This window comes from Chrysochloris asiatica, unplaced genomic scaffold (genome assembly GCF_000296735.1).
Source record: "Chrysochloris asiatica unplaced genomic scaffold, ChrAsi1.0 scaffold00060, whole genome shotgun sequence".
Lineage (NCBI taxonomy): Eukaryota > Metazoa > Chordata > Mammalia > Afrosoricida > Chrysochloridae > Chrysochloris > Chrysochloris asiatica.
Genome location: NW_006408578.1, coordinates 13,552,096 through 13,576,653, shown reverse-complemented (window position 1 = coordinate 13,576,653; position 24,558 = coordinate 13,552,096). Strand labels below are relative to the sequence as shown.

The window sequence follows — 24,558 nt, the reverse complement described above, 5'->3', positions numbered from 1 at the left end:
AGTTGGATTCACAAAGTGATGGCAATTAATGGAATCAAACAAAACAGCAGTTTTGGGAGTGGCACAAGCCTAGACAGTGTTTACCAAGGATAACTGGTCATTCCCAATAACACGTCCAAAGTTCCTGAGATAAAGTCTTACCATCCTGGCATCTAAGGATCATTCTGGCTGTACATCTTTCAAGACACAAATGTTAGTTCTTCTGGCAGTCCATGGTGTATATTCAGTATTCTTTGCCAACATCATAATTCAAAAGCATCAATTCTTCTGTCTTCCTTATTCAGTGTACAGTTTTTGCATGGATAGGAGAGGATTAGTAAATTTCCATCTTTGAGAGTCATTCATGGTCGGTGTGGGCAGGAAAACCATGGAAGTCGACTAGGCCTCATCTCTCACTTGTTTTTTAATTCTTTATGTCTATGCGACCTTGGTCACTTTGCTTCACAGTTTTGAACCTCAGTGTTTTCGTCTATAAAATGGTAATAATGCTAGTGCCTGCCTGTCAGAACAGCTGTGTGGGCCGTACCTGCAGAGTCCGTGCTTGATAAATGGGAGTCTCTGACTTTTCAGATAAGGATGGTAGTAATATCAGAAGTCCATACGTCACATGCTCTGTCACATGCTACTGACCTGCTTGGAGAATTGCCATTTTACCCCCTTGTGTTGCTGGAGATGCTGACCTGATTGCTCTAGATGTTGGTGTGTGTATGCTTTTTTGAGTTTTAAACACTGAGAATAACTAGGCTCCAATGGGCTGATGCTGTGAGAAAGCCCTGAAACAAAGACTTTAAATTGTGTGACTCTGAGCAGCTTCTCATCCTTCAACTTCTCATCCTTTTTTAAAAACCTTTTTATGGTGAATTGTGTGAAGGTTTTACAGATAAGATCATCAGTTTTACATTCAACAAATTACATGCTTTGTTTCATCTTAATCATTACAATCCCTTCCCTGCAACAAGTTACCCTGCTTCCTCCCTGGGCCTTCCCTTTTGCATCTTACATTGATTGCACAAATGAACAAAGCAAAAATTTTTGATGCACATATACAAAACAAAAAATATATATTTATTTAAATATCCTAAGGACATATTCTGCAAGCCAGCCTCTTGCCCACAGGCACACAGCCTTTCTCAGTCTATGGGCCTAGAGCCTGCAGCTGCGCTCTCCATGCCATCACCTCTGCCACCGTCTCTGCTGTTGCCGTTTTTCTAGGTAGGGATCTCACGCTCCACTCATGCTCTTTCCTCCTTGATGGTCCTGAGATTGTCTGTTCCTGAAATGAAAGAGTAACTACTCCCTGCTTTTAGCTACACATCTTCTACAATTACAGTTGTGACCATCTCAGTCCTGCTAACAATTACTCACAATTGAATCATAAATTCCTATAACCATCATCCCCCAGCCCCTTTCACCAGATCCATCTGGAAAAGAGGAAGACTAGTCAGGGGGGACTCTGCCTTAACCCCCTCATTCTGAAACTAAGCACACTCATGAAAGTTTATAAGCCAGCCACTTCATAACTTTATAACCCCCCATTTTTGATAGCCAATATCTAGATTGTCCATCCTTGTCAACCCAGTACACTGAGGAAATAAGCTTGTACCTTAATATGAAGAATCTTTCCATTCCAGTTCAAATTTTGAGCAACTGCATCCATAAGCAAAAGTCTAGTTCATCAGCTTGTAGCAGTTTACACTTGTCAAGTTATCAAACATCTGTATCTCCCTCTGTTCAAGTTCTGGTCAGCTGGCCATCCAGGCTAAGTCAGATGGGTACTAGCTGCAGATTTGGGAGTTCACACACACGTTCCTGCACTGCAGACCAGCTGGCCACTTGACTCTCAGCCCTACCCCCCAGGGGCTACCCATGAGCTCAGGAGTTCACGAATGTTTCATAACTTCAGACCAGCTAGTCCTTCCTCTTCTCTTTCATCTCAAGGTCAGCGGGTGTCAGTGGAGTGTGGTCAAACTCAGCCTATGTCTTCCTTGCTGAGTTTCCCCCACTTCCATGCATGAGTAAACCCAGGTGGTCACCAGTGAGCATGCTAGACTGCTCATGATTACTTTTAAGTTTAAGTCCTAGAAGGGAGTTTCCCCCGATGAGCTTACTTTTCTTGACTTAATGCCTCCACAGCAAAGAGCTTGCCTGAAATTCAAACAGCCAGACAGTCCTACATGTGTACTCCTGATGGTCAGGCCATTTTTACATACTGAACTGCCTATAAATATTTTATACCAGAAGTTTAATAGGATGTAAATTTTATTTATTTATTTAAGGAAAGGTTAGCTTTTTTTAGCACTAACTGTGATCAGGCTGGCTTCTTGATGTCCTGTCACCATTATTTTTTTGAATTGAGATAAAGTGACTAAAATGCCTGGAAGCTCTAACTGCTGCCTTCTGTGTTATCTTCTGCCTGTCCTTAGATGTGACATTTGCTGCGTCACCTTTCGGACACATCGAGGATTGCTGCGCCACAATGCACTTGTCCACAAACAGCTTCCGAGAGACGCGATGGGGAGGCCATTCATACAGAACAACCCTCTCATTCCTGCTGGCTTCCATGACTTGGGATTCACCGACTTCTCCTGTAGGAAGTTTCCCCGAATTTCTCAGGTATTTAGAGCTCCCCAGTCTTTGTCCTTACACTGAACTCCCTTTCCTTAAAATGTCTGTTCAGTGTTGTGTTTTCTCTTAAAATTCAGCGTGACCCCTCCCAGCCTTTGTTTGATCGTTGGTTTGAGAGGGATGGGTGGTCTTTGATTTTGTGTTGAATCTCGTGTTGATGTGGGTATGAGTTTGTATCATCAATGCCTTTTGTGTGTCCTTGGGGAATTTGGTTGGATTTAAAGTTGTGAATCATTCCCCACTGCCATGGCAGCCCTATCTTGGCTGGAATTTGTAATTTAACGTCTGCATTCAGAAAACACACACAAAAACTCCTATTGCTGTTGAGTCACTTCCACCATGAGAGCCCCAGGTGTTTCTCCCCTCCAGATGTGTACAGCTGCTCCACAGATTTCTTTCTGGGGAGGCAGCTTTCCAGGTCTTTCCTCCACACCACTGCTATGTGGTTCCGAACTGCCAACATTTTAGTTCTTAACTGAGGGTAAATGGTGTGTATCACCCAGGGACCTTAAAGTTCACATCATAGCTAGATGTTTCCAGCATTGTAGCTTCTACTGAAAATGACAGGTCATCATATATCTGAATAGGAAGAGAACTTACTTGTTCTCTGTTTATAACCCATCTCATCGAGTCTCTGACTCTCGGCCACTTTGTAGCACAGAGTAGAAGTGCTCCATAGGGTTTCCGAGACAAGTTTTTGCAGAGGCAAACTGCCTCATCTTTCTCCCTCGGAACTGCTGGTGGATTTGAACCACTGAACTTTTTGGTTAGCAGCCCAGCATTTAACCTACTGTGCCACTAGGGCTCTTCTTGGTTTATTTTTTAAAAATTGAGATATGCTGTTATCGATAGTAAAGTTCTGGGGTGTGAATGTCTCGAGCTCTGGTTTACTGCATACACATGCACCTGTGTAACTGCCCAGAGGACGGTAGAGAAGGAATGCCCCGACACCTGAAGACGCCCTGATGCCCCTCCTAGGCAGTTCTCACGCCACCATCTGTGTCACCTTCCATTAGCTTTGCATGGTTTTCCTTTTTAAAAAGAGGATTAACTAATGCTACCTTCATGGAATTATTGCTTACCTGTGGCTCATTGCTTCCCCTAGGGATTAATGTTATCCATCAAACAAATGTGATTTTAGTTTTTAATGTTTTTATTGTGAATTGAATAAAGGTTTACAGACAAGAACACCAGTTTTACATTAAACCAATCAGACGCTTTGTTTTACCCCAATGATGGCAATCTTTTCCATGCAACAATATTTATCCATCTTTATCCCTGTGGTTCCTATCTATTCCACCCACCGTCCCATCCCTTCTCAACTGTGTCCTTAGGCAGATGGTGCCCTTTTGATTTTGAATGATTGACCGAAATTCCCTAGTGAGCATACCTTACTAATGTGCTCCTGCCCCATGAACCTCTCTACTGTTTGACTGAAATTTTGGCCACAAGATTGAGTTCATTTCCAGACCAAAAGCATTGTTGAGGGGTGTAGTCTCCGGTTCTTCCAGTTTCTTTCTGACCAGTAAGGCCAATCTTTTTTTTTTTTTTTTCTTAATAATAATTTTGAGTCTTATGCCACATTTCCCACCATTCTACTGGAGCCTTCTCATTTGATCCCTTTCAGAACGGTTGGTTGTAGGCAGCTGGGCACCATCTAGTTCCTCTGGTCTCAGAGTCGTGGAGACTGATGTTCACGTTTCGTTAGTTCATTGAACTAACTGTTTCCAAGCATCTACAATTCTTCTATTATATTTTAATTCCATTAATCACCAACTTTTTAAAGCCTTTTCATAGACAACAAAACATTTACCCATTCATTCTTTTTTTAAATGTATAATTCGGTGACATGGTACACTTTGACTGTGTTATACATCCAGCACCACTATCCTTTTTCAAATTTTTTCATCACGTATAACAGAAACTCAGTGCCCCTAAACAATAGCTTTCCACTCCTGGGATCTGCTATTAACTTTGGTTTCTATACGCTTCCCTTGGCTAGATAGTTCATGTTAGTGAGATCGTACACGATGTGTCCTTCTGCAGCGGACTGACTTACTCAGAGTAAGCCAAGTCTGGAGGTTAGCAAGCAGGGGTCACAGTAAGAAGTTGTATGGTGGGTGCTGTGGGCATCTCGGCTCTCTGGTTTTTAATGCTTTCCTTTCTCCTGGATTCTGGTGCAGGCCTGGTGTGAAGCGAATCTGCGGCGGTGCATCAGCGAGCAGCACCGCTTTGTCTGTGAGACATGCGACAAGGCATTCCCCATGCCCCTCTCACTCACCCTGCACCGGCAGACCCATGGCACCGGGGATCCGGGGGGAGAGAAACCGCAAGCCAAGCCCCTGGATGGGGACACACTCGATCAAAAGGTCTTCCTGGCCTTCCTGGGCCTGCAACACACCAAAGACGCAAAGCCCACCCTAGCTGAGGACCCGCCGCCGGATGACAACCAAGCCATCCAGCTCGAGACACTCAAGTGCCAGCTACCTCAGGAGCCTGCCTGCACCAGCCTGCTGAGTCTACCCCCTTTTGAGGCCACCTCCCTGGGAAACCAGCTCACCATCCTCCCCGCCACCAAGGAGAGCATGAAACATCTGTCCCTGCAACCTTTCCAGAAGGGTTTCATCATCCAGCCCGATAGCAGTATTGTGGTCAAGCCCATCTCCAGCGAGTCAGCCATCGAGCTGGCCGACATCCAGCAGATCCTGAAGATGGCCTCCTCGGCGCCCCCCCAGATCAGCCTTCCGCCCCTCTCCAAGGCCCCAGCCTCCCCCATGCAGACCATCTTCAAGCACATGCCCCCGCTGAAGCCAAAGCCCCTGGTTACACCCCGCACGGTGGTAGCCACTTCCACACCCCCGCCCCTCGTCAATGCCCAGCAGGCCTCCCCAGGCTGCATCAGCCCCAGCCTGCCCCCTCCACCGCTCAAGATGCTCAAGGGCTCGGTGGAGGCCACCTCCAATGCCCACCTGTTGCAGTCCAAGTCCAGGGCCCAGGCCAATGCCTCCACCCAGCTCTTCCTGCAGCCCCGTGCCGAGCTGCCAGGTCAGCCCGAGATGAAGACGCAGCTGGAGCAAGACAGCATCATCGAGGCGCTGCTGCCCTTGAGCATGGAGGCCAAGATCAAGCAGGAAATCACAGAAGGCGACCTCAAGGCACTCATGGCAGGGCCTGCCGGCAAGAAGGCACCCGCCATGCGCAAGGTCCTGTACCCCTGCCGCTTCTGCAACCAGGTGTTCGCCTTCTCAGGGGTGCTGCGCGCCCACGTGCGCTCCCACCTGGGCATCTCGCCATACCAGTGCAACATCTGCGACTACATTGCTGCCGACAAGGCTGCCCTCATCCGCCACCTGCGCACACACAGCGGGGAGCGGCCCTATATCTGCAAGATCTGCCACTACCCCTTCACTGTCAAGGCCAACTGCGAGCGGCACCTGCGCAAGAAGCATCTCAAGGCCACCCGCAAGGACATCGAGAAGAACATCGAGTATGTGACCAGCAGCGCTGCTGAGATGGTGGAAGCCTTCTGCACCCCAGATACCATATGCCGGCTGTGCGGTGAGGACCTCAAACACTACCGGGCGCTGCGTATCCACATGCGGACCCACTGCGGCCGTGGCCTGGGAGGCTGCCACAAGGGCCGCAAACCTTTCGAGTGCAAGGAGTGCAGCTCATCCTTTGCAGCCAAGCGCAACTGCATCCACCACATCCTCAAGCAGCACCTGCATGTACCCGAACACGAGATCGAGAGCTACGTCCTGGCTGCTGATGGGGGCGTCCCTGCGGACGGGCCCATAGCAGAGGCCACCGGCATGGTGGAGGAGGGTGGCTGTGGTGCCTTTGTGGACCGCAAGCCCATCACAGCCTTCCTGGAGGCCCAGAACGGCTTTCTGCACGGGGGTCCTGTACCAGCCCCCCACGTCTCCGTCAAGCTGGAACCCACCAGCGGCTTTGCAGTGGACTTTAATGAGCCCCTTGACTTCTCCCAGAAGGGCCTGGGCCTGGTCCACGTGAAACAGGAAAACGCAGCCTCTTTCCTCAGCCCCTCCTCCCTGGCCCCCTACGACTGTTCCATGGAACCTATTGACCTCTCCATCCCGAAGAACCCCCGGAGAGGAGACAAGGACACAGATGTTCCCAGCGAGGCCGGGAAGTCTGAGCAGGACCCCCAAGATGGCGAGAAATCACTGGTCTGTCCACCCCTGTGCCCTACCACGCCAGGGGTGTTTGGGCCCAATGGTGGCACGGACAAGCCCACGGCCCCATCTGCCTCAACAGTGCCTCCCCGGGAACCCCATGCTCAGGCCCTCCAGGGACCTGTGCAACTCGCGGTCCCCTTTTACTCCTCAGCTGTCGTGAACAGCTCTCCGCTCCTGGGCAGCCCCACCCTTCTCAGCAACTCAGCTCTCATCAGCAGCTCATCCCTGTTGCGGCCATTGCGCCCCAAGCCACCCCTGCTCTTGCCAAAGCCCCCTGTGACCGAGGAGCTGCCCCCGCTGGCCTCCATCGCTCAGATCATCTCTTCTGTGTCCTCAGCCCCCACCCTGCTGAAGACCAAGGTGGCCGAGCCAGGGCCTGCCAGCACCAGCAGTGGCCCCGCAGGTCCCGAAACTTTGGGAGGTGCCGTGCCCAAAACTGCCCACACCCCTGTGGACACCACAAGCCCGCAAGAATCTGGGGACCTACCCCCAACAACCACCAGCCCTGAGACCACCTCTCCCACCGAGCAGGGACCTGCTGGCACATCCAAGAAGAGGGGCCGGAAGAAAGGGACGAGGGGCCGGTCCAAGGTCACCAGTGGTGGTGTGGACCTCGACTCCAGCGGGGAGTTTGCCAGCATTGAGAAGATGCTGGCCACCACCGACACCAACAAGTTCAGTCCGTTCCTGCAGAACACTGAGGATGAGATACAGGAGGAGGCGCCCTCAGCCCCGGCTGATGCCCACGGTCCCAGTGACGAGGAGCAGGCCAGCCCCCCAGAGGACAAGGGGCTGAGGGCCAGGCGGAACTCCTATGCCAACTGCCTGCAAAGGATCAGCTGCCCGCACTGCCCCCGGGTCTTTCCGTGGGCCAGCTCCCTGCAGAGGCACATGCTCACGCACACAGGTAAGAAGCTGCTCTCTGGCAGGGTTCTGCACAGTGGGTAATGGGAGAGGCTGAGGGGTGGGATCCCACAGTCCTCCCTGCCTTCTCTCTTCCCAGTTTGGTGATGCTGTGGTTATCCCCTGTGCACTCTCAGTAAACTGAGTGACCTTTTTAAGCCGGTCATTTACTAGCATGACCTCTTGTCCTATGTCTGAGCCCTCCAAGCATAGCTGCCCATGAAGCAAGGTATTAGCAGAGCAGGTGTGTTAGTGATCGTGAGTGTACACCAGCTGGAATCCCTGGTGTCTGTTGGCCCTTGGGCCCTACCTTGAGAAGGGGCTGCCTTCTGATTCCAGGAGAGTGTTAGAGCACGAACAACAAGTACATGGGTGGGAGAGGGTGCATCCTGGCGTCCTCAGTGCACCTTGCTACACTTGAACGTTCTGTGACATTGTTTGGGCTGTCCGTTTTTTGTTTGTTTGTTTTTGTTTTTTTTTAAGGGATCATGTGTGTAGTGATGCCAGTTTACCAAGGCAGTCTAGTCTTCCTTGTGAATTGTGATAGGGCTTTATTCAATTATACTTAGGCAAAAAAATTGTCAGCTGCTCTAGGGAAACATCGAAATCTAAGTAATATTTAAATAGCAGTGTCAAATTTCCAGCAAGCTATTTCACAAGCAGTTTACTTTTTTTAATGTTAGTTTATGCAAGTTGATTTTTGCAGAGACCAATCCAAGTCACTATATAAGTTGACTTTTAAAGAAAAATTTTAAAGGGTTTTATAACCAGGTACTTTCTAATATTCAAATATAAATACAACTCTTATTTTAATTACAGTCTACTTAATAGTCACACACGATTAGTATCATTGAACTAAGAGTAAATTGGGTAAATGCTTACCTTTCTGGAGTTTGCAACCAAAATATTAATGGATCCTAAAACTGAACTAATGGAGCTCTGGTAGTGTAGTGGTTACGAATCGGGCTGCGAACCTTAAGATCAGCGGTTCGAAACTACCAGCCGCTCCGCAGGAGAAAGATGAGGCTTTCTACTCCCGTAAAGATTTACACCCTCAGAAACCCTGTACAGGGTCGCTATGGGTCGGAACCGACTCGATGGCACTTAACAACAACAACAACAAAACTGAACTAAGAATTCTGTGTTGTGCAAGGTTACTAAATAAAATGCAGAGTACTCAGAGTGCAGTTTGCATTTCAGATAAGCAGCGGGTGGGTTTTAGCTAAGTATTTTCCACACAATATTTGGGATATTGAAAACCCAAAGCCACACCCCTGTGGTTGCATTAGAAATTCCAGCTCCTGGCAGCCCCGTATGGTGCAGAGCAGAACTGGTCCATAGCATTTTCTTGGCTGTAATCTTTACAGAGGCAGATCACCAGTGAGAGGTACATCTGAGGGGACCTCAAAAAGTTAATGGAAAAATGGAATGAAAAGATAATGAAATTTTTCATGAACTTTTTGAAGCCTCCTTGTATATACCTATTCTAAAAACTGATTCCTGGTTTATCTGAAGTTCAGATTTGTTTGGACATCCTGTACTTTGACTTGCTGAGTTTAGCACCCCAAGGTTTATGCAGTATGGAGAGGGGAGAGGGACTGAGGGGGCTCTGTACTTGGTGGAGACGCTAATCGAGAATTAAACACCCCTAGAAGTCCTGGTGTGGCACTGTGGATTAATGCACCAGACTGCAAAGCCGTTTGAATTGCAAGGTCAGCGGTTCAAGCTTACTAGCTGCTCCTCAGAAACCCTATATAGAGTCGCTATGGGTCGGGATCGACTCGATGGCACTTAACAACAACAACATGAGTCTCTGAAGAAGCTCAGAACAAGGGAGAATGGTGTGAAGAGGGTCGTGTGACTGTCCTTTGGGAGCCAGAGACACACTGAGGAGATTCCGGAAATGAGAGCCACTGTGGAGTTGTGGGTAGGAAGTTGGAATCTCCTGAAGTTGTCCTGGCCACATGAGTTGCCAACCATCCTTGATGGAGGGCTGGGACCTGGAGCCCAGGAATTGAGGAGCAGAAGGCAGGAGTGACTAAGCAGTGTCAGGCTTTGCAGGGCTCCTTTAACTAGAGCCAGGATTTCTCGATTCATAAAGCTTACACTGCATTCACAGGCCATCTTTCTCTTTGCCTTTGAAATCATTTGCTCCTAAGAGAGCAAAATAGTCGTTCTACTGAAGGTTCAGAAGAGAAGACAAAGTTGAAAGAGGGGTTGCCCCTTTGGGTGACATCTCATCTCTGTCCCAGCAGAGCATCTGTGGAGGAGTATTTCTGTTCCTACTTTTCAAAAGGCAGATGGTCTGCATCTAATTATTAGCCTAGCTGTTGTCCTTCCTCACAACTCACCTCTCACCATCCACCTTACTCAGTTCTGAGTCCCTGTCTGGGTAATACTCTGCGCGGGTTCCTTGGATGAGGGTGTTTGTTCTTGGATGTTTTCCTGTCTCCCTCAGTTGAGGGGAGTGGCCCGTGCTTGCTTAAAGAGCTGTGCCCGAGTCTTTGCAGATGCCTGGTGTCTGTTCCTACTTGGGAACCCGTTAGTTGTGATTGCCCGGCATTTGATGCCAAAATGTCGTGTTAGTGTTGTTACGTGTGATCAAGTCAGTTCGAACTCATAGCAACCTTGTATAGGGTTTCCAAGGAGCAGCTGGTGGGTTTGAACTGCTGACCTTGTAGTTTGCCGTCCAGTGCTTATCCTACAGCGGTTTAAAATTTGGCAGGGTCAGAAACAGAGCAAGAAGGAAGGAAGTTTGTAAATGCATCCTATCATAGATGTTCTTATTCTGGGGGCTTTATACTAGTAAGTCTTTTAGGACCTTGTCAATGAGAGTGATGTTGTTTCCATTTTTCCAGGAGGAAATTGAGGCCACTTGCCTACCATCATGTGAGAAATAAGAGGTAGAATTAAAGTCAAAGCCAGGGCTAACCCCCCTGCAGCAAGCCCAGGGTCAGGGTGCATGTCTATAGAGCATGCTTTCATCTTCCTGACTGGGTTCTGACATGTCTTACATGCAGCAGACTTGAAAGTGGTTTGAGATAAGAGTCCAACACAAATCTACGCAGAGTATTAGTTAGGTTCCTAGTAATGACTTTTGTTAATTATATGTGTAACAACCATATAAAGTTTGCACCCAGTAGACCAGGGACGGTGAGCATCTGGTCCTGCCATGGCAACCGCGGTTCCGGCCAGCACATTAGGGGTGAGTTAATTAAATGTTTGACCAAATATAGCAGGCTATTTTTAAGTTGATAATTTTGTACGGCCCACCAGTGATGTCATAAATGTTGGCTTAAGACTGTGCTCACACCTTTGTGTGTTTGGATGTCACTGTATTTGCTTCCAAGAACAATCTCAGTATCATCTTTATTAAATCATGTTGTAAAGCACTTAGTCCCTGAATGGTACAAACAGCTGCTGTGCTCAGCTAACCTCAAGGTCTACAGTTTGGGTTCACTCAGTGGCACCTTTTGAAGAAAGACTGGGTGATCCGCTTCTGGAAAATGGGCCACTGCAAACCCTCTGGAGCTTGCTTCCACTCTAGCACACATGGGTCCCCATGAGTGGGAGTCAGCTCATCGCCAACTGGTGTATAAGTCACTTGGCCAAGGTGCTTGGTTCTCTTTGGAACATTCCATTCATCCCGTGTTGGGACTATGCAGACCTAACACTTTCCTGATGGGAAGCTCTGCTGTTGGAGGATCTTGGAGCTGAATGTTCTGCTCCCCAGTCCTCTGGGAAATGCTGCCTCCAGAAGCTTTGATAAAAGGCTTAGGGTGTACATTTAAACCCAAAGCCTATCACCATCTAGTTGACCCCAACTCAAGGTGACCCTGTATATTATAGAGTAGAACTGCTTCCTCTGGTTTTTGGGGTTGTAATCTTTCCAGAAACAAATCTCCAGTCCTTTTTTTTTTTTTTTTTGCGAGTCACCACGGGGTAGATTGGAACCCTTAGGTTAGTAGTAGCTGAGCGCAGACTGTGTGCGCCACCCAGGGACCCTAGGCGTACATTGAAGAGGACAGAAATTAAACATCAACTTTGAAACTTCCCTGTCAACAAAGGTGTCACATAAGGAACAGGTAGTCTGTTTAAATTGGAGTATTCAAATCTAGTTGGGTTCTGTCAGAGGCTTTGAGTGGCCTCAGTTGAGATTACACTGAAGTTACAAGTCTGTGTCTGCAGAGTGGGCCTGCTCCTGGCCCCTCCACCAATGCATGGCACCCATGTGATGTCTGTGCTTTGTCTCACTGACATGGCCCCACCACACCCACCCCCCAGGAGAGGCAGCACCGCCTGCATGCTGAGGGCCTGGAGTACGTGGTTCCAGGAATTGTGTTTGAATGGGGAAGTTGGAAGTCTACTGTCATTTTTTGTAGCCCTCTACTCGCTGCTCCGGTAGCATAGTGCTTACAAATCAATTTGCTATCTCAGGGTCAGCAGTTTGAAACCACTAGTTGTGCCACGGGAGAAGGATGAGGCTTTCTGCTCCCGTAAAGATTTCCAGCCTCGGAAACCCTGTGCAGGGTCATTATGAGTCAGAACCGACTCCACGGGGACTTCACAGCACATAACAACTCGCTGCTGAATTTCCTCTTCCACTGCTGGCCTCCTTCTTACCCAGCATTTCCTGGTGAGCAGGAACAGTTCCTGGTCCCTCCTCTCTCTGCCTGAACAGTGTCCACACTTGAGGAGCTAGCCTCGTGCTGCCCTTCTCCCCCACCCCAGCACCTCCTGGGATTGCAGGGCACAATGAAGGAGAGAATGCCACTGCCATCCAGCCTCTGTTCTTGGCTCCCTCCTTTCTCTGCTTCCTCCTCACAAGGGGCTGGGACTGTGGCGGTCCCACACTTTTACCACACCCTGGGATCCCCCACCCCCTCACGTTTCTCACGGTTTAATTCCCTGCTCTTTGCCAGCTTAGGTCTCTCTCCATCTTCCAAGCATCAGAATGAAAACCAGTAAGATTTCCAAACCTCAGTGTGGAAAGCACTTGTGATAGCAGTTGTATTTGGCCGCTGCCGCGCAGCCCCACATGTGCCATGCACAGGAGGAGCCCCTCGAGGGTGGGGGCCATCCATGGAGAGGTATCTGAGGGTCAGAAGCCACTTCATCTCTGTATTAAAGGCAGCTGAAAGGCTTTTCTCCCTAATTACAGCTCTTCTAACCCTGATGCTCACTAAAAAATTGAAAACAACTTTAAAAACATGGCCAGTTCTGGTTTCCTGATCCTTCTGATGATGGGTCTGAGCGCAAGATCACTATTGCATCGTCACACTCCTCTGTGTGTGTGTGTGTGTGTGTGTGTGTGCATCTGCACACCCATGTGTGTATATGGTCCTCCTGATCTTTTATTATGGTAAAATAGTCCAGGGGGCTTCAAACAGAATGAACAAATGTACAAATTCCATGTACAAATAGAATGAAAAGATAGTGGAACTTTTCCATGAGCTTTGTAAAGCTCCCTCGAATATCACAAAATTTACCATTTTGACCATTTCTGAGCATACAATTCAGTGGCACCATATTGTAAACCATTGTTGCTACATATTTCCAGATCTTCTTCACCACCCCAAACAGAAACCGAGTGCCCTTTAATCATCAGCTCCCATCCTCTCCTCCCTCCAGGCCCTGGGGGTCTGTAACCTACTTTATTTCATATAAGTCGAATCATACACTATTTGTCCTTTTGTGTATTTCTCGTAGCTGGTCTTCAGGTTCATCAGACTTACGGTTCACTTTTGTCTCTAATAACCACTGTCTGCCAGACTGCAGATCTGAGTATCAAACTCTACCTTCATTACTTAGCTCTTCTGTGAGAGAATTGGCTAATGCCCACAGGGAACAGGTCAGAGTCTTGGGAGCAAAGGTAGAGCCTTGTAGTTGCAGGTACTTTAACAACACTCCTGCCAAGCAGGGCTTTGTGGCGATTACCAAATCAGTATGATCAACGAAAGTTTTTTGATGCCTGTAATACTATAAAATACGAAAAGCCTTAAGTGTCTCTATGTTCTTGTAACCAGTGAACATACTAAAGAAAACCAAGCCAAACTCATTGTTATCCAATCCATTCCAACTCATAGCGACTATACAGGACAGAGTAGAACTGCTCCCGAGAGGTCCCGAGACTATAAATCTTTATGGGAGTTTCTTTCTCCTGAGGAGCAACTGGGGGCTTTGAACTGCCGACCTTGTGGCTAACAGCCCAATGCTTAACCCACAGCACCACCAGGACTCATAAGCAAGCATAATGCTATTTAAAAATTAAGTCCGGGGCAGTGAAATGAGAACTTTAAAATAATTCTGTGTTCCTTGTTGCTTTGGGAATCTCTATAACTAATGCATTGCTTGGTTGTCATTGAATTGTTTTCTGAAGTTAGCATGAGTAACCTTTATTGTAAGAGTCCTGGTAGTGCAGTGGTTAAGCACTTAGCTGCTACCAAAGGTTGGTGGCTAGAATCCACCGAGCAACTCTTAAGAAGATTGCAGGAGACCCTATGGGGCAGTTCTGCCTTGTCACCTGGGGTCACTTTGACAACAACAGACTTCATTGTAGGGCATCAGTCTGTCCATACCAACTGTACAGGTTCAGCCTTTCCCAGTGTGGCAGTTGTAATAGACTGCAGGAGCAAGAAAGCAGTTTCCTTTGAAATCCAGGATCCGGTCATCATGGCTTCTGACTTATTCTCCACTTTGCCTGCCTCTCTCTGCTCAGTCTTGCATTATGTGGAAAAGCCCTGATGTTGCCTTTTGTGAGACAGTGTTCAGAAGGGAAAGCATTGTTTTCTTAATTAAAATGACGCCAAAGGACCGTTAAATATTGTGTATACGATTTAGTGGAGAGTGAGAAGTAATTTGAAAGATGTCTCCATGACACGTCACCACCACCACCACAGTAAAGGTTAAATTCTTTCACTGCTAGTCTTCATGCAAACGCATAATGTTTACTTTTTAAAAATTCAGCTTAAATTCTTAAATGAAAGGAATTTTTAAATCATGGTAGCAGAAAGCCCCTCATGAGCTTGGTAAAGAAGAGGGGGTGGATTCTCAGGCACTGTGGAGCTTTAGGGTCTATCATGGAACATCTTTATAGCTCCCCGAGTCTCTGCTCTGTGATTGTCTCTGACATCAGATTCCTTAAAAGCCCCACGGGTACCTTTTATGACATCCATGGCAGAGCTGGGGGTACTAAGTTGCACTCTGTGTGAACAACGCCCCCTGGAGTTGTGTGGTGCAGCTGTGCTAACCTTGCCCCCAGAAGACCCACGGTGGTGGGGCTAACCCTCTGACATGCCGGCTCTGTTCCCTGGCCCAGGGCTCTCTGCCCCTGCTCCAAGGTAAGGCTCCTGTGTCGGGGACGGGAGCACCAGCTCTCTGAGAAGTGTTTGACCAGGGCAATCCCAAAGTTTGGCCACAGCTGGAGAGTCATGTGTGTTAATACCTGAAACCTTTCTCCTGCGCAGGTGGGAAGGAGAAGCCTAGGATCTAGTGATGGGGGACAAACGAGGAGCCTGGTGACCCTGTAAACAATTACCCAGCACGGCACCACCCCAGCCCTCTCAGTCTCTGTGCCCTTTGCCCTTGCTCTGTTTTCCTCTCATGGCCATCCAGGCAGACCCAGGCAAATTGAAGGGAGTCTTGCTTGCATTTTGAAACATCGTGTTTACAGTACAGAAAGAAGCCAAATAAGAGGAGAGGATAAACAGACCAAGCCCCAGGACGCAGGCAGGATGGGGCGGGGGCTTTTTCCTGGGCTTACCCCATTTATGGAGTTTGGAGAACAGTAAGAGAGGGGGTGGGGGTGGGCTACAGCAAGGCCCCCACCCCCAGCCCTCCGGTTCCCAGTGGGGGTGCTTGCCATCTAAGGCAGGCCTGGAGTATCGTCTCTGTTCATGTAGTTACTGCCTTGCAGCAACTTGTTGGGAGTCCTGGGGTGGCGCTGTGGGTTAATGAGCTGGACTGCAAAGTTGGTTTGAACCACAAGGTCGACTGTTCAAGCTCACCAGCTGCTCCTTGGAAACCCTATACAGGGTCGCTGTGGGTCAGAACTGACACGACAGCACTTTACAACAACAAAAACAACACAGAGCTTGTTGTGAAGTGCTGTCGAGTTGGTACCAACTGGTAGATTTGAACCACTGGCCTGTGGCTCAGATCAACTTTGTAGTGTAGTGCAGTGCAGAAGCTTAGTGCAAGGGGCTAAAGAACCTTTAATACCACAAGGAGCTTCCTCCCCCCAGGCCTTAAAGGACTAGGACCACAGTGACCTGGGCTGGGGGTCACTGGTCAAGGAGTCATGCCCAAGCAGCTGTTTCCAGTCAGTGCATGGGGTGCTACGTTCCCAAGATGCCCATGACTTCAGTGGGGAGACTTCTCCCCAGTGGTGGTGATACCCAGGGGTAGGGGGTAAAGATCCCACCCAGAGGGCTTCTTCTAACCCTGTGGATTCCCCTTAACGCCATACTGTTGGCCATGCTTGGAATTGTTAGTACACTTTTTTTACTTCTAGCCAGTGTAAATTCCTACACTTACTTTCATTCCTTGTTGTTGATGATACTTACCTTTTCAATTGTAATAGCTTCAGAAAGCTCGTGGGAAAATCCCATTATCTTTTAATTCCCACTTTTCCATGAACTTTTTTGAAGCCTTCTTGAAAGTCTATGCCTTGGTTTCGTGGTAAGTTTCTTTAAGTTTTGAAGACAAAAACACAATCCACTCCAGCCAGGATAAGGAAAAACGATCATTGTCATTCTTGGTGCTCTAAGGTTTTTTGTTTTTAAATGTACAGTATTTTGTTTATCTTCTTACGAGGAGGGGGAAACGTCAATACTCACAGGAAACTGAATCAAAAGCAACTTTTTTTTTTTTTTTTTTTTTCATTAGAAAGCCAGATAAATATATATATTTTTTCCCGTTCAGGTCAGAAGCCTTTCCCTTGTCAAAAATGCGATGCCTTCTTTTCTACCAAATCTAACTGTGAACGCCACCAGTTGCGCAAACACGGAGTTACCAACTGTTCCCTGAGAAGAAACGGGCTTTTCCCCCAGTCCAGAGAGAGTGATGTTGGCGCCCATGATAGTACAGGTAGTGCTTCCAGGTTGTTGAGAACGGAGGGAGAGAGAGAGAGAGACAAGGGCTGAGAGTTCTAGAAATCTCCAACCATCCAAGTCGTGGTGGGCTGGGTTTCCAACATTTGTGTCAGACCTAGAATCCACAAAGGTAGATCCTACTGGAGATTGGAGAGTGACCCCAAGTCAGGATTCCAGGGGGTTCAGAACACAGTGCTCATACCCCTCCCCCACCTCCTGCCTGAGATGGCATCTCTGTCTGATCTGCCAGGGTTGCCGGCCACCTTCCCAGAAGAGAGTATGATGTGGGCGCACATCTGGAGGGTGGGATGCGAGGGGAGGGCCCAATTTTAGCTAGTGGGTATGAACACATTTAAATGAATTTGAAGCATGAAAGGCTTGGGGGTTTTGATTTTTTAACCCCAGCCCCGTCCATCCCCTTCATGAAGACCATGGATGGAGCTCCCACAGAAATCAGGAGACAGCTCTGAATTCAGCATTTGGGAATCAGGGTGGGTCCAGGCCTGGCTCCCCCTGGCTGAGTGATGCTGAGGGAAGAGGGTGGTGTTTCCTCCTCAGTCACCCTCACTGGCAGTATCCATCCGATGCCCTGCATGTCCTTTCTGTAGCCACACTCTGCCTGGACTGATGTGCTGTTATGTGCTCCCTTCCTCTGGCCCCCTGCAGAGCAATTAACAGCTACCCACACTTCTTCTGATGCCTTGCTTCCTTTCTCACCACTCCTGTGTTGACTTGTGTGCCTCCTCTCAGAAGCGTCCATCATTTCTAACTGCTGGAGGTCTCTGCCCCCACCCACCCCCCAAAACTGAACCAAAGCACACCACAAAACAGTTGGCTGCAGGTAACTTAGACACGTGACTGGTTGGCTCCTGGTTAGTAACAGTATTAACAGTATTAACAGGTGCTGGATTGGACGAAAGCCTCCAAGTTTCTGCACTTACGAAAGACATCCCTAGCTGTGGTTCTCCAGGGTCATACTGGGTCTTGTGGCTTCTTCCTCAAACTGGAGTTGGATGGGGTGGGGTGCTCCCAGACTGAGTGAGGGTCGTTAGAAGGCACGGAGCACCTGTATGGCATTTCTGGGTCCCAGCTAGGAGGAGAGAAAAGCTCTAAAGGCACTGTGATTAAGGTGTTAAGCTAACGGAAAGGTAGTGGTTTGAATCCGTGAGAGAAACATTGGACAGTCTGCTTCTGTAGCTATTTCCCTAAGAAATTTTCCTTAAGGCTGTAACACTGTTCGTGGCTGAATTCAGAGACCTGGGCTGAGTCCCAGCCAGTGTATCGTACCTCATATGCAACCACCACACATCTGTCCATTGGAGTCTTTTCTTGTGTGTTGCCATGATGTGGAACAGGTTTTAATGGAGCTTCCAGACTTAAGATGGGTTAGGAAGAAAGACCTGGTCATCTACTTCCAAAAACCAGTGGATCACCGTGATTCATTATGCAGCTGATCATGGGGTTAGTGTAGCGCATTGTGCAAGAGGGCACCATTAGTCTGGTCAATTCAAAGGCCAGAACAAGGGCCTAAAAGTATAGAAATTGTTGGCCAGTTTGCTCTCATGTCCCTCCCCTTCAGTTTCCATTTCCACATACTTTTTAGGCATTCTTGACTTAAAGCACGCAGTAGATGCAGATGGGGATCCTGTCATTCCTGGGAAACACGGATTCCTGGGATCTTTTGCTGCTCCACCTACAGGAAACCCAGAGTGAAGTTCAGAACACATGCAGGACATAGATGATTGATCAATGGCTGAGCATGATTTAGAAAGCCACTAAGTAATTCACCCACAGCACGTCCTGAAGGTTGGACAGATGCAGATTGCAGGCATTTGAAGGGAGCATAATTTCCTATGTCTGGAAAAATCTTAAAGTGTAACGACTTGTGTTGGACGCATATTTTGCTTTCAGTAGCCTGGTCATACTTGAGGAACAAAAACTCTTACCATCAACCTGCCTGGGCATGGGAGCTTGCAGACAGAAAGTTAAATTGGAACTCGGGGCCCCAGCTCCCCTGAAGGGCCAGGTTCTATGCTGTGAGTGTTTTTAAGTCTGCATTCACAAGTTTTGCTGCCTCAAATCCAGTCCAAGCCCTTCCCTGTAAGCCATATAAACATACAGGTTTACTTTAAGGGACACATCTTTTGGAACTGAAAATCTTATAAAGTTGTGCTGCAAAACCATCAGGGAGAAAATGGATGTTTGGGTTAACTGCGATCACACTGTGGTAAGCTCGAGGGACTGTGGTTTCAGAGGGAGCACAAGAAGGTCTGGGACAGCATTCCGTTCAGTGACTCCAGGGAGGGTTTTTAAACCTGGAGAGTAGGATCCAGGGTGGAGCCTTTGCCAGGCTGCCTCCAGTGACATTAAAAGTAAGGCTTGGTAGGGAGGTTGTGTGGGGATTAAAAAGCAAAGGCAGTAAATGATTCTCTAGGTTTATCTATGTCTATATTACATTTTCTTAAAATCCCTAAACATGTGTTGTTTGGTGGGAGTCTGCCGTTTTCAGTCATATAAAGCCCTTTACAAATCTGGACCTTCCAAAAATGCTTCAGTAGGCAGAATTCTAGCTCTGGGGACTTTGCGAATATTCAGAGTTAAAGAGTTAAAATGGAACTGAAATTTCCTCTCCTGTGTACGGAGAGTGTGGTGGCCACTTCTGCCCTTGTGGCAGCCTTGTGTGACAATGAATGCAGACTTCTGGAATCTGTAGAAAATCTTTGAACCATGAATACCCCTACCAACCTGGGAGTCCCATCGCCAATGTGGATGGTGCTGCAGGGAAAGCTGCCAGCCCCAGGGTGCATTAGGTGAAACACCGGCAGAGGGACTGTTGGTGTGCTGCCATTGTCCAGCCTGGTCAGTGACTCCCACTGGTAGCTTGTCAAGTCCAGTTCTAGGAGGCAGTAGTTCCGTTGGAATGACTGGGGACATCTCCACTTCCCTGTAGGAGCAGCTGCAGGTTGTTATCCACCAGGCTGTCTGGGTTTGTGTTGAGGGCGGAGACCAAAATAGGACCTGGCATTACATGTCGGATATGGGAAGAGGTTCAGTCTATTGTTCACCAGAATCACGAATCAGTACAGTCGCTGAAAATGGAAGGACAGAAGCTGCCCTGCTGAAACGCTCCCCCTAGTGGAAATTGGGTTGAGTGTAACCAAGCTCCCTTGGTAAAAGGGTGAACTTCAATTTCCATGCAAGTCTGAGTTGGAATTGTCTTTGGTGGGGAAAACGAATGATTATGAGAATAGCCTAGAATATACTGATAGTACAAAGCAGAAAAGTAGCCAGAAATTTATCCTTATTTTTTCCCTTTTTTCTAATTTAAAGGCTCACAAAATCAGCACATAAGAAACAGCCTTCTGTGTCTTTTAATTCAGAGTTTATACAAAATGCATTCAATAGATGCTCTCTATTTAAATGATTCAGAAGAGCCTTTATAGTTCTTCCTTGGCCCATGCCCTAGACATTAGTGTGCCTATCTCAAGATTCCGATTATCAAAGCTTTTAGATAATTTCCAAAAATCATTGCTTTTCAAAATGTTGAATTCATACCATAATTACTTGTGTAACTTCTGAAGCCGTGGGACACCCAACAATGACTTCCAAAAGGTGTAGGCAAATGCCATGCAATACAGTGTGTGGAACTGCTGTGCATATGGATTTCAGTAAGCCATCACGCATCGACCCACATAGGTAGGAGGAGCCCATACTAGTCCTCTTCAAGTCACGGGAGTATGGAACTGACTCCTTGATCCCACCCTGTGACCTGACTACAAATAAATCGAGTGTGTGAAGCTGAGAAAGAGCCGTGGACAGGATTTGACATTTGGGTGCGTCAAGTTGTAGAAAGCTCTCTCCCATTTAGACACAGTGATCTTTGCTGCCTAAGCCCTACAGTCGCAGGTCTAAAGCACTTAGAGACACGCATCTGATGTCTATGCCCTGAAATCGAGTGTGCAGTCAGTTTGATTTTGTTCAGAATTAACTGGTCACTAGATCTACAACTGAAAAGAAGGCACCAATAGGCTTCAACTTCATAATCGTGGAACAGGATCTTTAGAAGGCACTACATGCTCGCTTAGCCTGAAGAAGAAGGAGAGTGCGCTTTAGACAGGACTGCCACCTGTTTGGGGTCCCGTCCCTTGAGGAAGTCGTGCAAATTGGAGAGGAGTGTTCACATTCTGTTTTGCTGTGGAAAGTGGACAGATAGACACAGTCAAGGGACATGAATCCAAGTTGGCAAGATCCCGACCTCATTCCCCACACCCCTCACACACTCCACAGCCTCCTTCCCTTCTTGTTCTCACACATCCTGGGTACTCTGACCGTACCTAGCAAAAGTCGAGGAGACCCTTCTCTGATAGTTCCCACCACCTCCTAGAAGTACTAACCAAACCAGGAAAGCACAAGTGTTCATGTGTCTCCTGCTCTGCGTTCTCTAGCAGGACATCAGGCAAGCATGTGTATACCATGCACACAGGAGATGTGCTTTGGGGCATTTGCTCTGAAACTCTTGTCAGACTCAGTGTTTGGGAGTGTTGGGAGAGGGAGGAGTCCTGTGTATGTTGCATGTAAATTCCTCTTAGAACTCCGCTTTCTCCACCTCCCTAGTACTGTGAGTCTCCGGAATGCACCCAACTCTGCTCTCTCCCAGTTCCCTTCTCTGCTCCACCCTGGTCACTCGCCTCTGTGGGCAGTGGGGGTCATGGTGGAAGGCATAGTCAGCCCTGCACACCCAGCCTGTGTATATAAGTCAAGGCAATTTCTGCTGTTTTTTAAGTCTCCCAAATTCACCGTAACCTTCTAAGGGGAAGAAGGGGTGAAGAGAATTTGGGTCAAGAGAGATCCTTGCTGGGTTTGGAGGTGGGCTGCTTGGGGGTGGATTCAGCTGGAAGGGGGCTTTTGGGTAGGTGTCCCATCCTGTTTCAGGCCCCTCTCCCTGTGTGTTTGCCCGCAGATAGCCAGTCAGACACGGAGACATCGACAGCAGTAAATGAGGTGCTAGACCTGACCTCCCGGGAGAAGGAGCAGCAGGCACCAGAAGGGGCTCCTGAGCCCAGCCAGGTGGGAGAAGACCCCCCAGCAGAGGAAGCCAGGGGAGGAACAGCCTCCCCTACAAGTGGGGGCGAGAAGGGAGAGGAGAAGGATGGGGCACCAGAGGAGACAGGTGCTGCCGAGGAGAGGGCTGACGATGCCGAGAGCCTGGAGGAGGACACGGGCAGCAACAAAAGCCTGGATCTCAACTTCGCCAGCAAGCTGATGGACTTCAAGCTGGCCGAGGGTGCCGCCGCGGGAGGCGGGGGCTCTCCCCAGCAGGAGCTGAAGCATGCCTGCCATGTCTGTGGAAAGAACTTCAAGTTCCTGGGGACCCTGAGCCGCCACAAGAAGGCTCACAGCCGGGAGGAGCAGAAGGAGGAGGGCAGGCTGGGAGGGGCTGAGGGGCCTCTGCCCACCCCGGTGGCCAGCCCTACCCCGGAGCTTGAAGACATGCCCACCGGCTCCGCCGCTGTGGAGCCAGGTGCTGGGGAGACCTTGTTGGAGAAGCCCCCGGAGGAGGGGGAAGGCGTCTCTGATGGGGAGGGCACAGCTGAGAAGAAGGCCTCGGAGAGAAGCGATGATGACAAGAAGCCAAAGACAGACTCCCCCAAGAGTGTGGCCAGCAAGGCTGACAAGAGGAAGAAAGTGTGCAGCGTGTGCAATAAGAGGTTCTGGTCTCTGCAGGACCTGACCCGGCACATGAGGTCGCACACAGGTAAGGGGCTGGGATGAGTTGGGGGAGGCCTCAGGGGAACCAGGGCCACAGGGAGAGAATGTACTTGTGTCCCTTCTGCTTGGGTAAGGGTGGGGGGTCTCCTAGTTCTCCTAGTCCTTCCTGTGGGCTCAGGAGCATTAGAGAGAACTAGGCTTGTGGCCCTCTGCACATGTCTCCCTGGCTATGGAATGGGAGGGTTGCTGCCAGGCTTTCTCACGGTGGGCATGGATATCTACAAGGACTTTGTGGGTCAGGCCTGGGGCCTGTGGGCTGGATTTTTGTGTGTGTGTGGCCCTGGGGACGAACTGGAATTTGGCCTGGGCAGCATCAGCAGAGCCATATTTTCTGGCACTGCCCCAGATTATGCCAGGAAGAGCTGGGTGCCCCCATCCCACCAGCAGTAACATGGGAAGCTTGCTACACACTCGCCGTGGTATCCCAGGGACTTTTTCTGCTTTACTTTAGCTGGCCTGTTGGGCCAGGACCTTCCTTTGGCTGTTATAACAGTGCAGGGGCTAGAGCGACCTGGGTGAGCATTGGCCATGTCCCTCCTGGAGCTCCCCCACCAGGAGATGGAGGCCAGAGGCCACACCCAAAGCAGAGAGGCCAAATGACAGACCTCCCTCTGCCACTCGCAGAAACCTTAGGCGGGTCACATTTGCTCTCTCTTCCCATTCCCCCTCCTGATGCAGCCATGCTCCCCTGCAAGCTCACCCCTGGCCCACACAGTGCCGTAGCCAGCCCAGTGCCCACACACTTGCCGGGCTCTGCACAGTCAACCTGACCCAAGCTGTGGCCTCAGGGTTTGCAGGCTCTGGTGTTTGGCTCCCAACAGAAGGATGATATTCTTGGGTTCCCGACAGGTGTTGTCCTCAGCTGCTCAGTGTTTCCAGCAGGAGGAAGGCTGCAGCTGCTCCATGTCAGCCCTTAGGACGCGCCCACTTGCCCACAAGAGGGCCCTCCTGTAGTATCCCAAGCCCTGAGCTCAGCCAGCCTGGACCCCCTGAGATGTCCACTTTTACATCCTAGATCAGAGTATTTAAAAAATTGGACAGGGACACAACCCTTGTCACTTTGACGCTAGCTCCCCAGGTTGCCATGCAGACAGATGAGGTTTCCCTCAGTAGGAGTGAGTCCTAGGCACCCCTATGCACACGGCATCCCCACTGCCCCTTTGCCCGGGCTTCCCTTTGTTACCCTAGCTGCAGCTCTCATGCAGAGCAGGGGGCCTAACAGTGGTGGGCTTATCCCTTATGGGTACTTGTCTCTGTGCTGTCCCTGCAGGGGAGAGGCCGTACAAATGCCAGACCTGTGAGCGCACCTTCACGCTGAAGCACAGCCTGGTTCGCCATCAGCGCATCCACCAGAAGGCCCGGCACCACGGGAAAGATGGTGACCAGGACGAGAAGGGTGAGGAGGATAGCGAGAACGAGTCCACACACAGCGGCAACAACCCTATCTCAGAGAGTGAGGCCGAGTCCACGCTGACCACCAGCAACCACATGGCCATCACAAGGAGCCGCAAGGAGAGCTTGGCCAAGGAGGCCAGTCGCAAGGAAGAGAAGACTGCGGGTCGGATGGCAACTTCCTGCCAGGCTGACTCCAGCAAGAGTGTGCCCAAGTCCAGCCCCAAGGAACAGGCGTCTCAGGGTCCCGCTGACCAGGAGGGCCCGGCCACCCCAGAGCGGGACCTGTTGGAGACGCCCAGCAGGAGGCCGGCTCAGCCCGTCCTGGCGGCTGAGGACGACTCAGCGCCAATCCTGGGAATGGAATGACTCGTGCCCGGCACCCCAGCACACAGAGCCAGCAGAGCAAAGCAGAGCGCCGCGACTCTGCGTCTCCCAAGGCGTCCTCAATGCCTTTTTGCAGTTTGGGAGCAGGAGCGCGCATGCGCATGGGCAAAAAAAAAACAACGAACGCAAGGCAGACCCTTGCGCCTCGGTGCTGTAGCCTCGCGTCCCCACCAGCACCAGACGACTCACAG

The 24,558-nt window shown here is 49.4% G+C and overlaps 1 protein-coding gene across 3 annotated transcripts in view; it reads left to right on the top strand.

Moving 5' to 3' along the window:
- The window catches only part of RREB1 (ras responsive element binding protein 1), a 75,385-nt gene extending 51,036 nt beyond the window's left edge, over positions 1 to 24,349 (top strand). Inside the window, exons 6-11 of one of the 3 annotated variants that reach the window (XM_006864106.1) lie at positions 2,424 to 2,613; positions 4,809 to 7,731; positions 16,650 to 16,814; positions 21,780 to 22,574; positions 23,859 to 24,154; positions 24,209 to 24,349. In XM_006864106.1, coding sequence (XP_006864168.1) covers positions 2,424 to 2,613; positions 4,809 to 7,731; positions 16,650 to 16,814; positions 21,780 to 22,574; positions 23,859 to 24,154; positions 24,209 to 24,349 — 4,510 coding nt within the window. The remainder of the gene's footprint in view (positions 1 to 2,423; positions 2,614 to 4,808; positions 7,732 to 16,649; positions 16,815 to 21,779; positions 22,575 to 23,858; positions 24,155 to 24,208) is intronic. The other 2 variants (XM_006864107.1, XM_006864108.1) reach the window with 2 other exon arrangements.
- Positions 24,350 to 24,558: the final 209 nt, after the last annotated feature.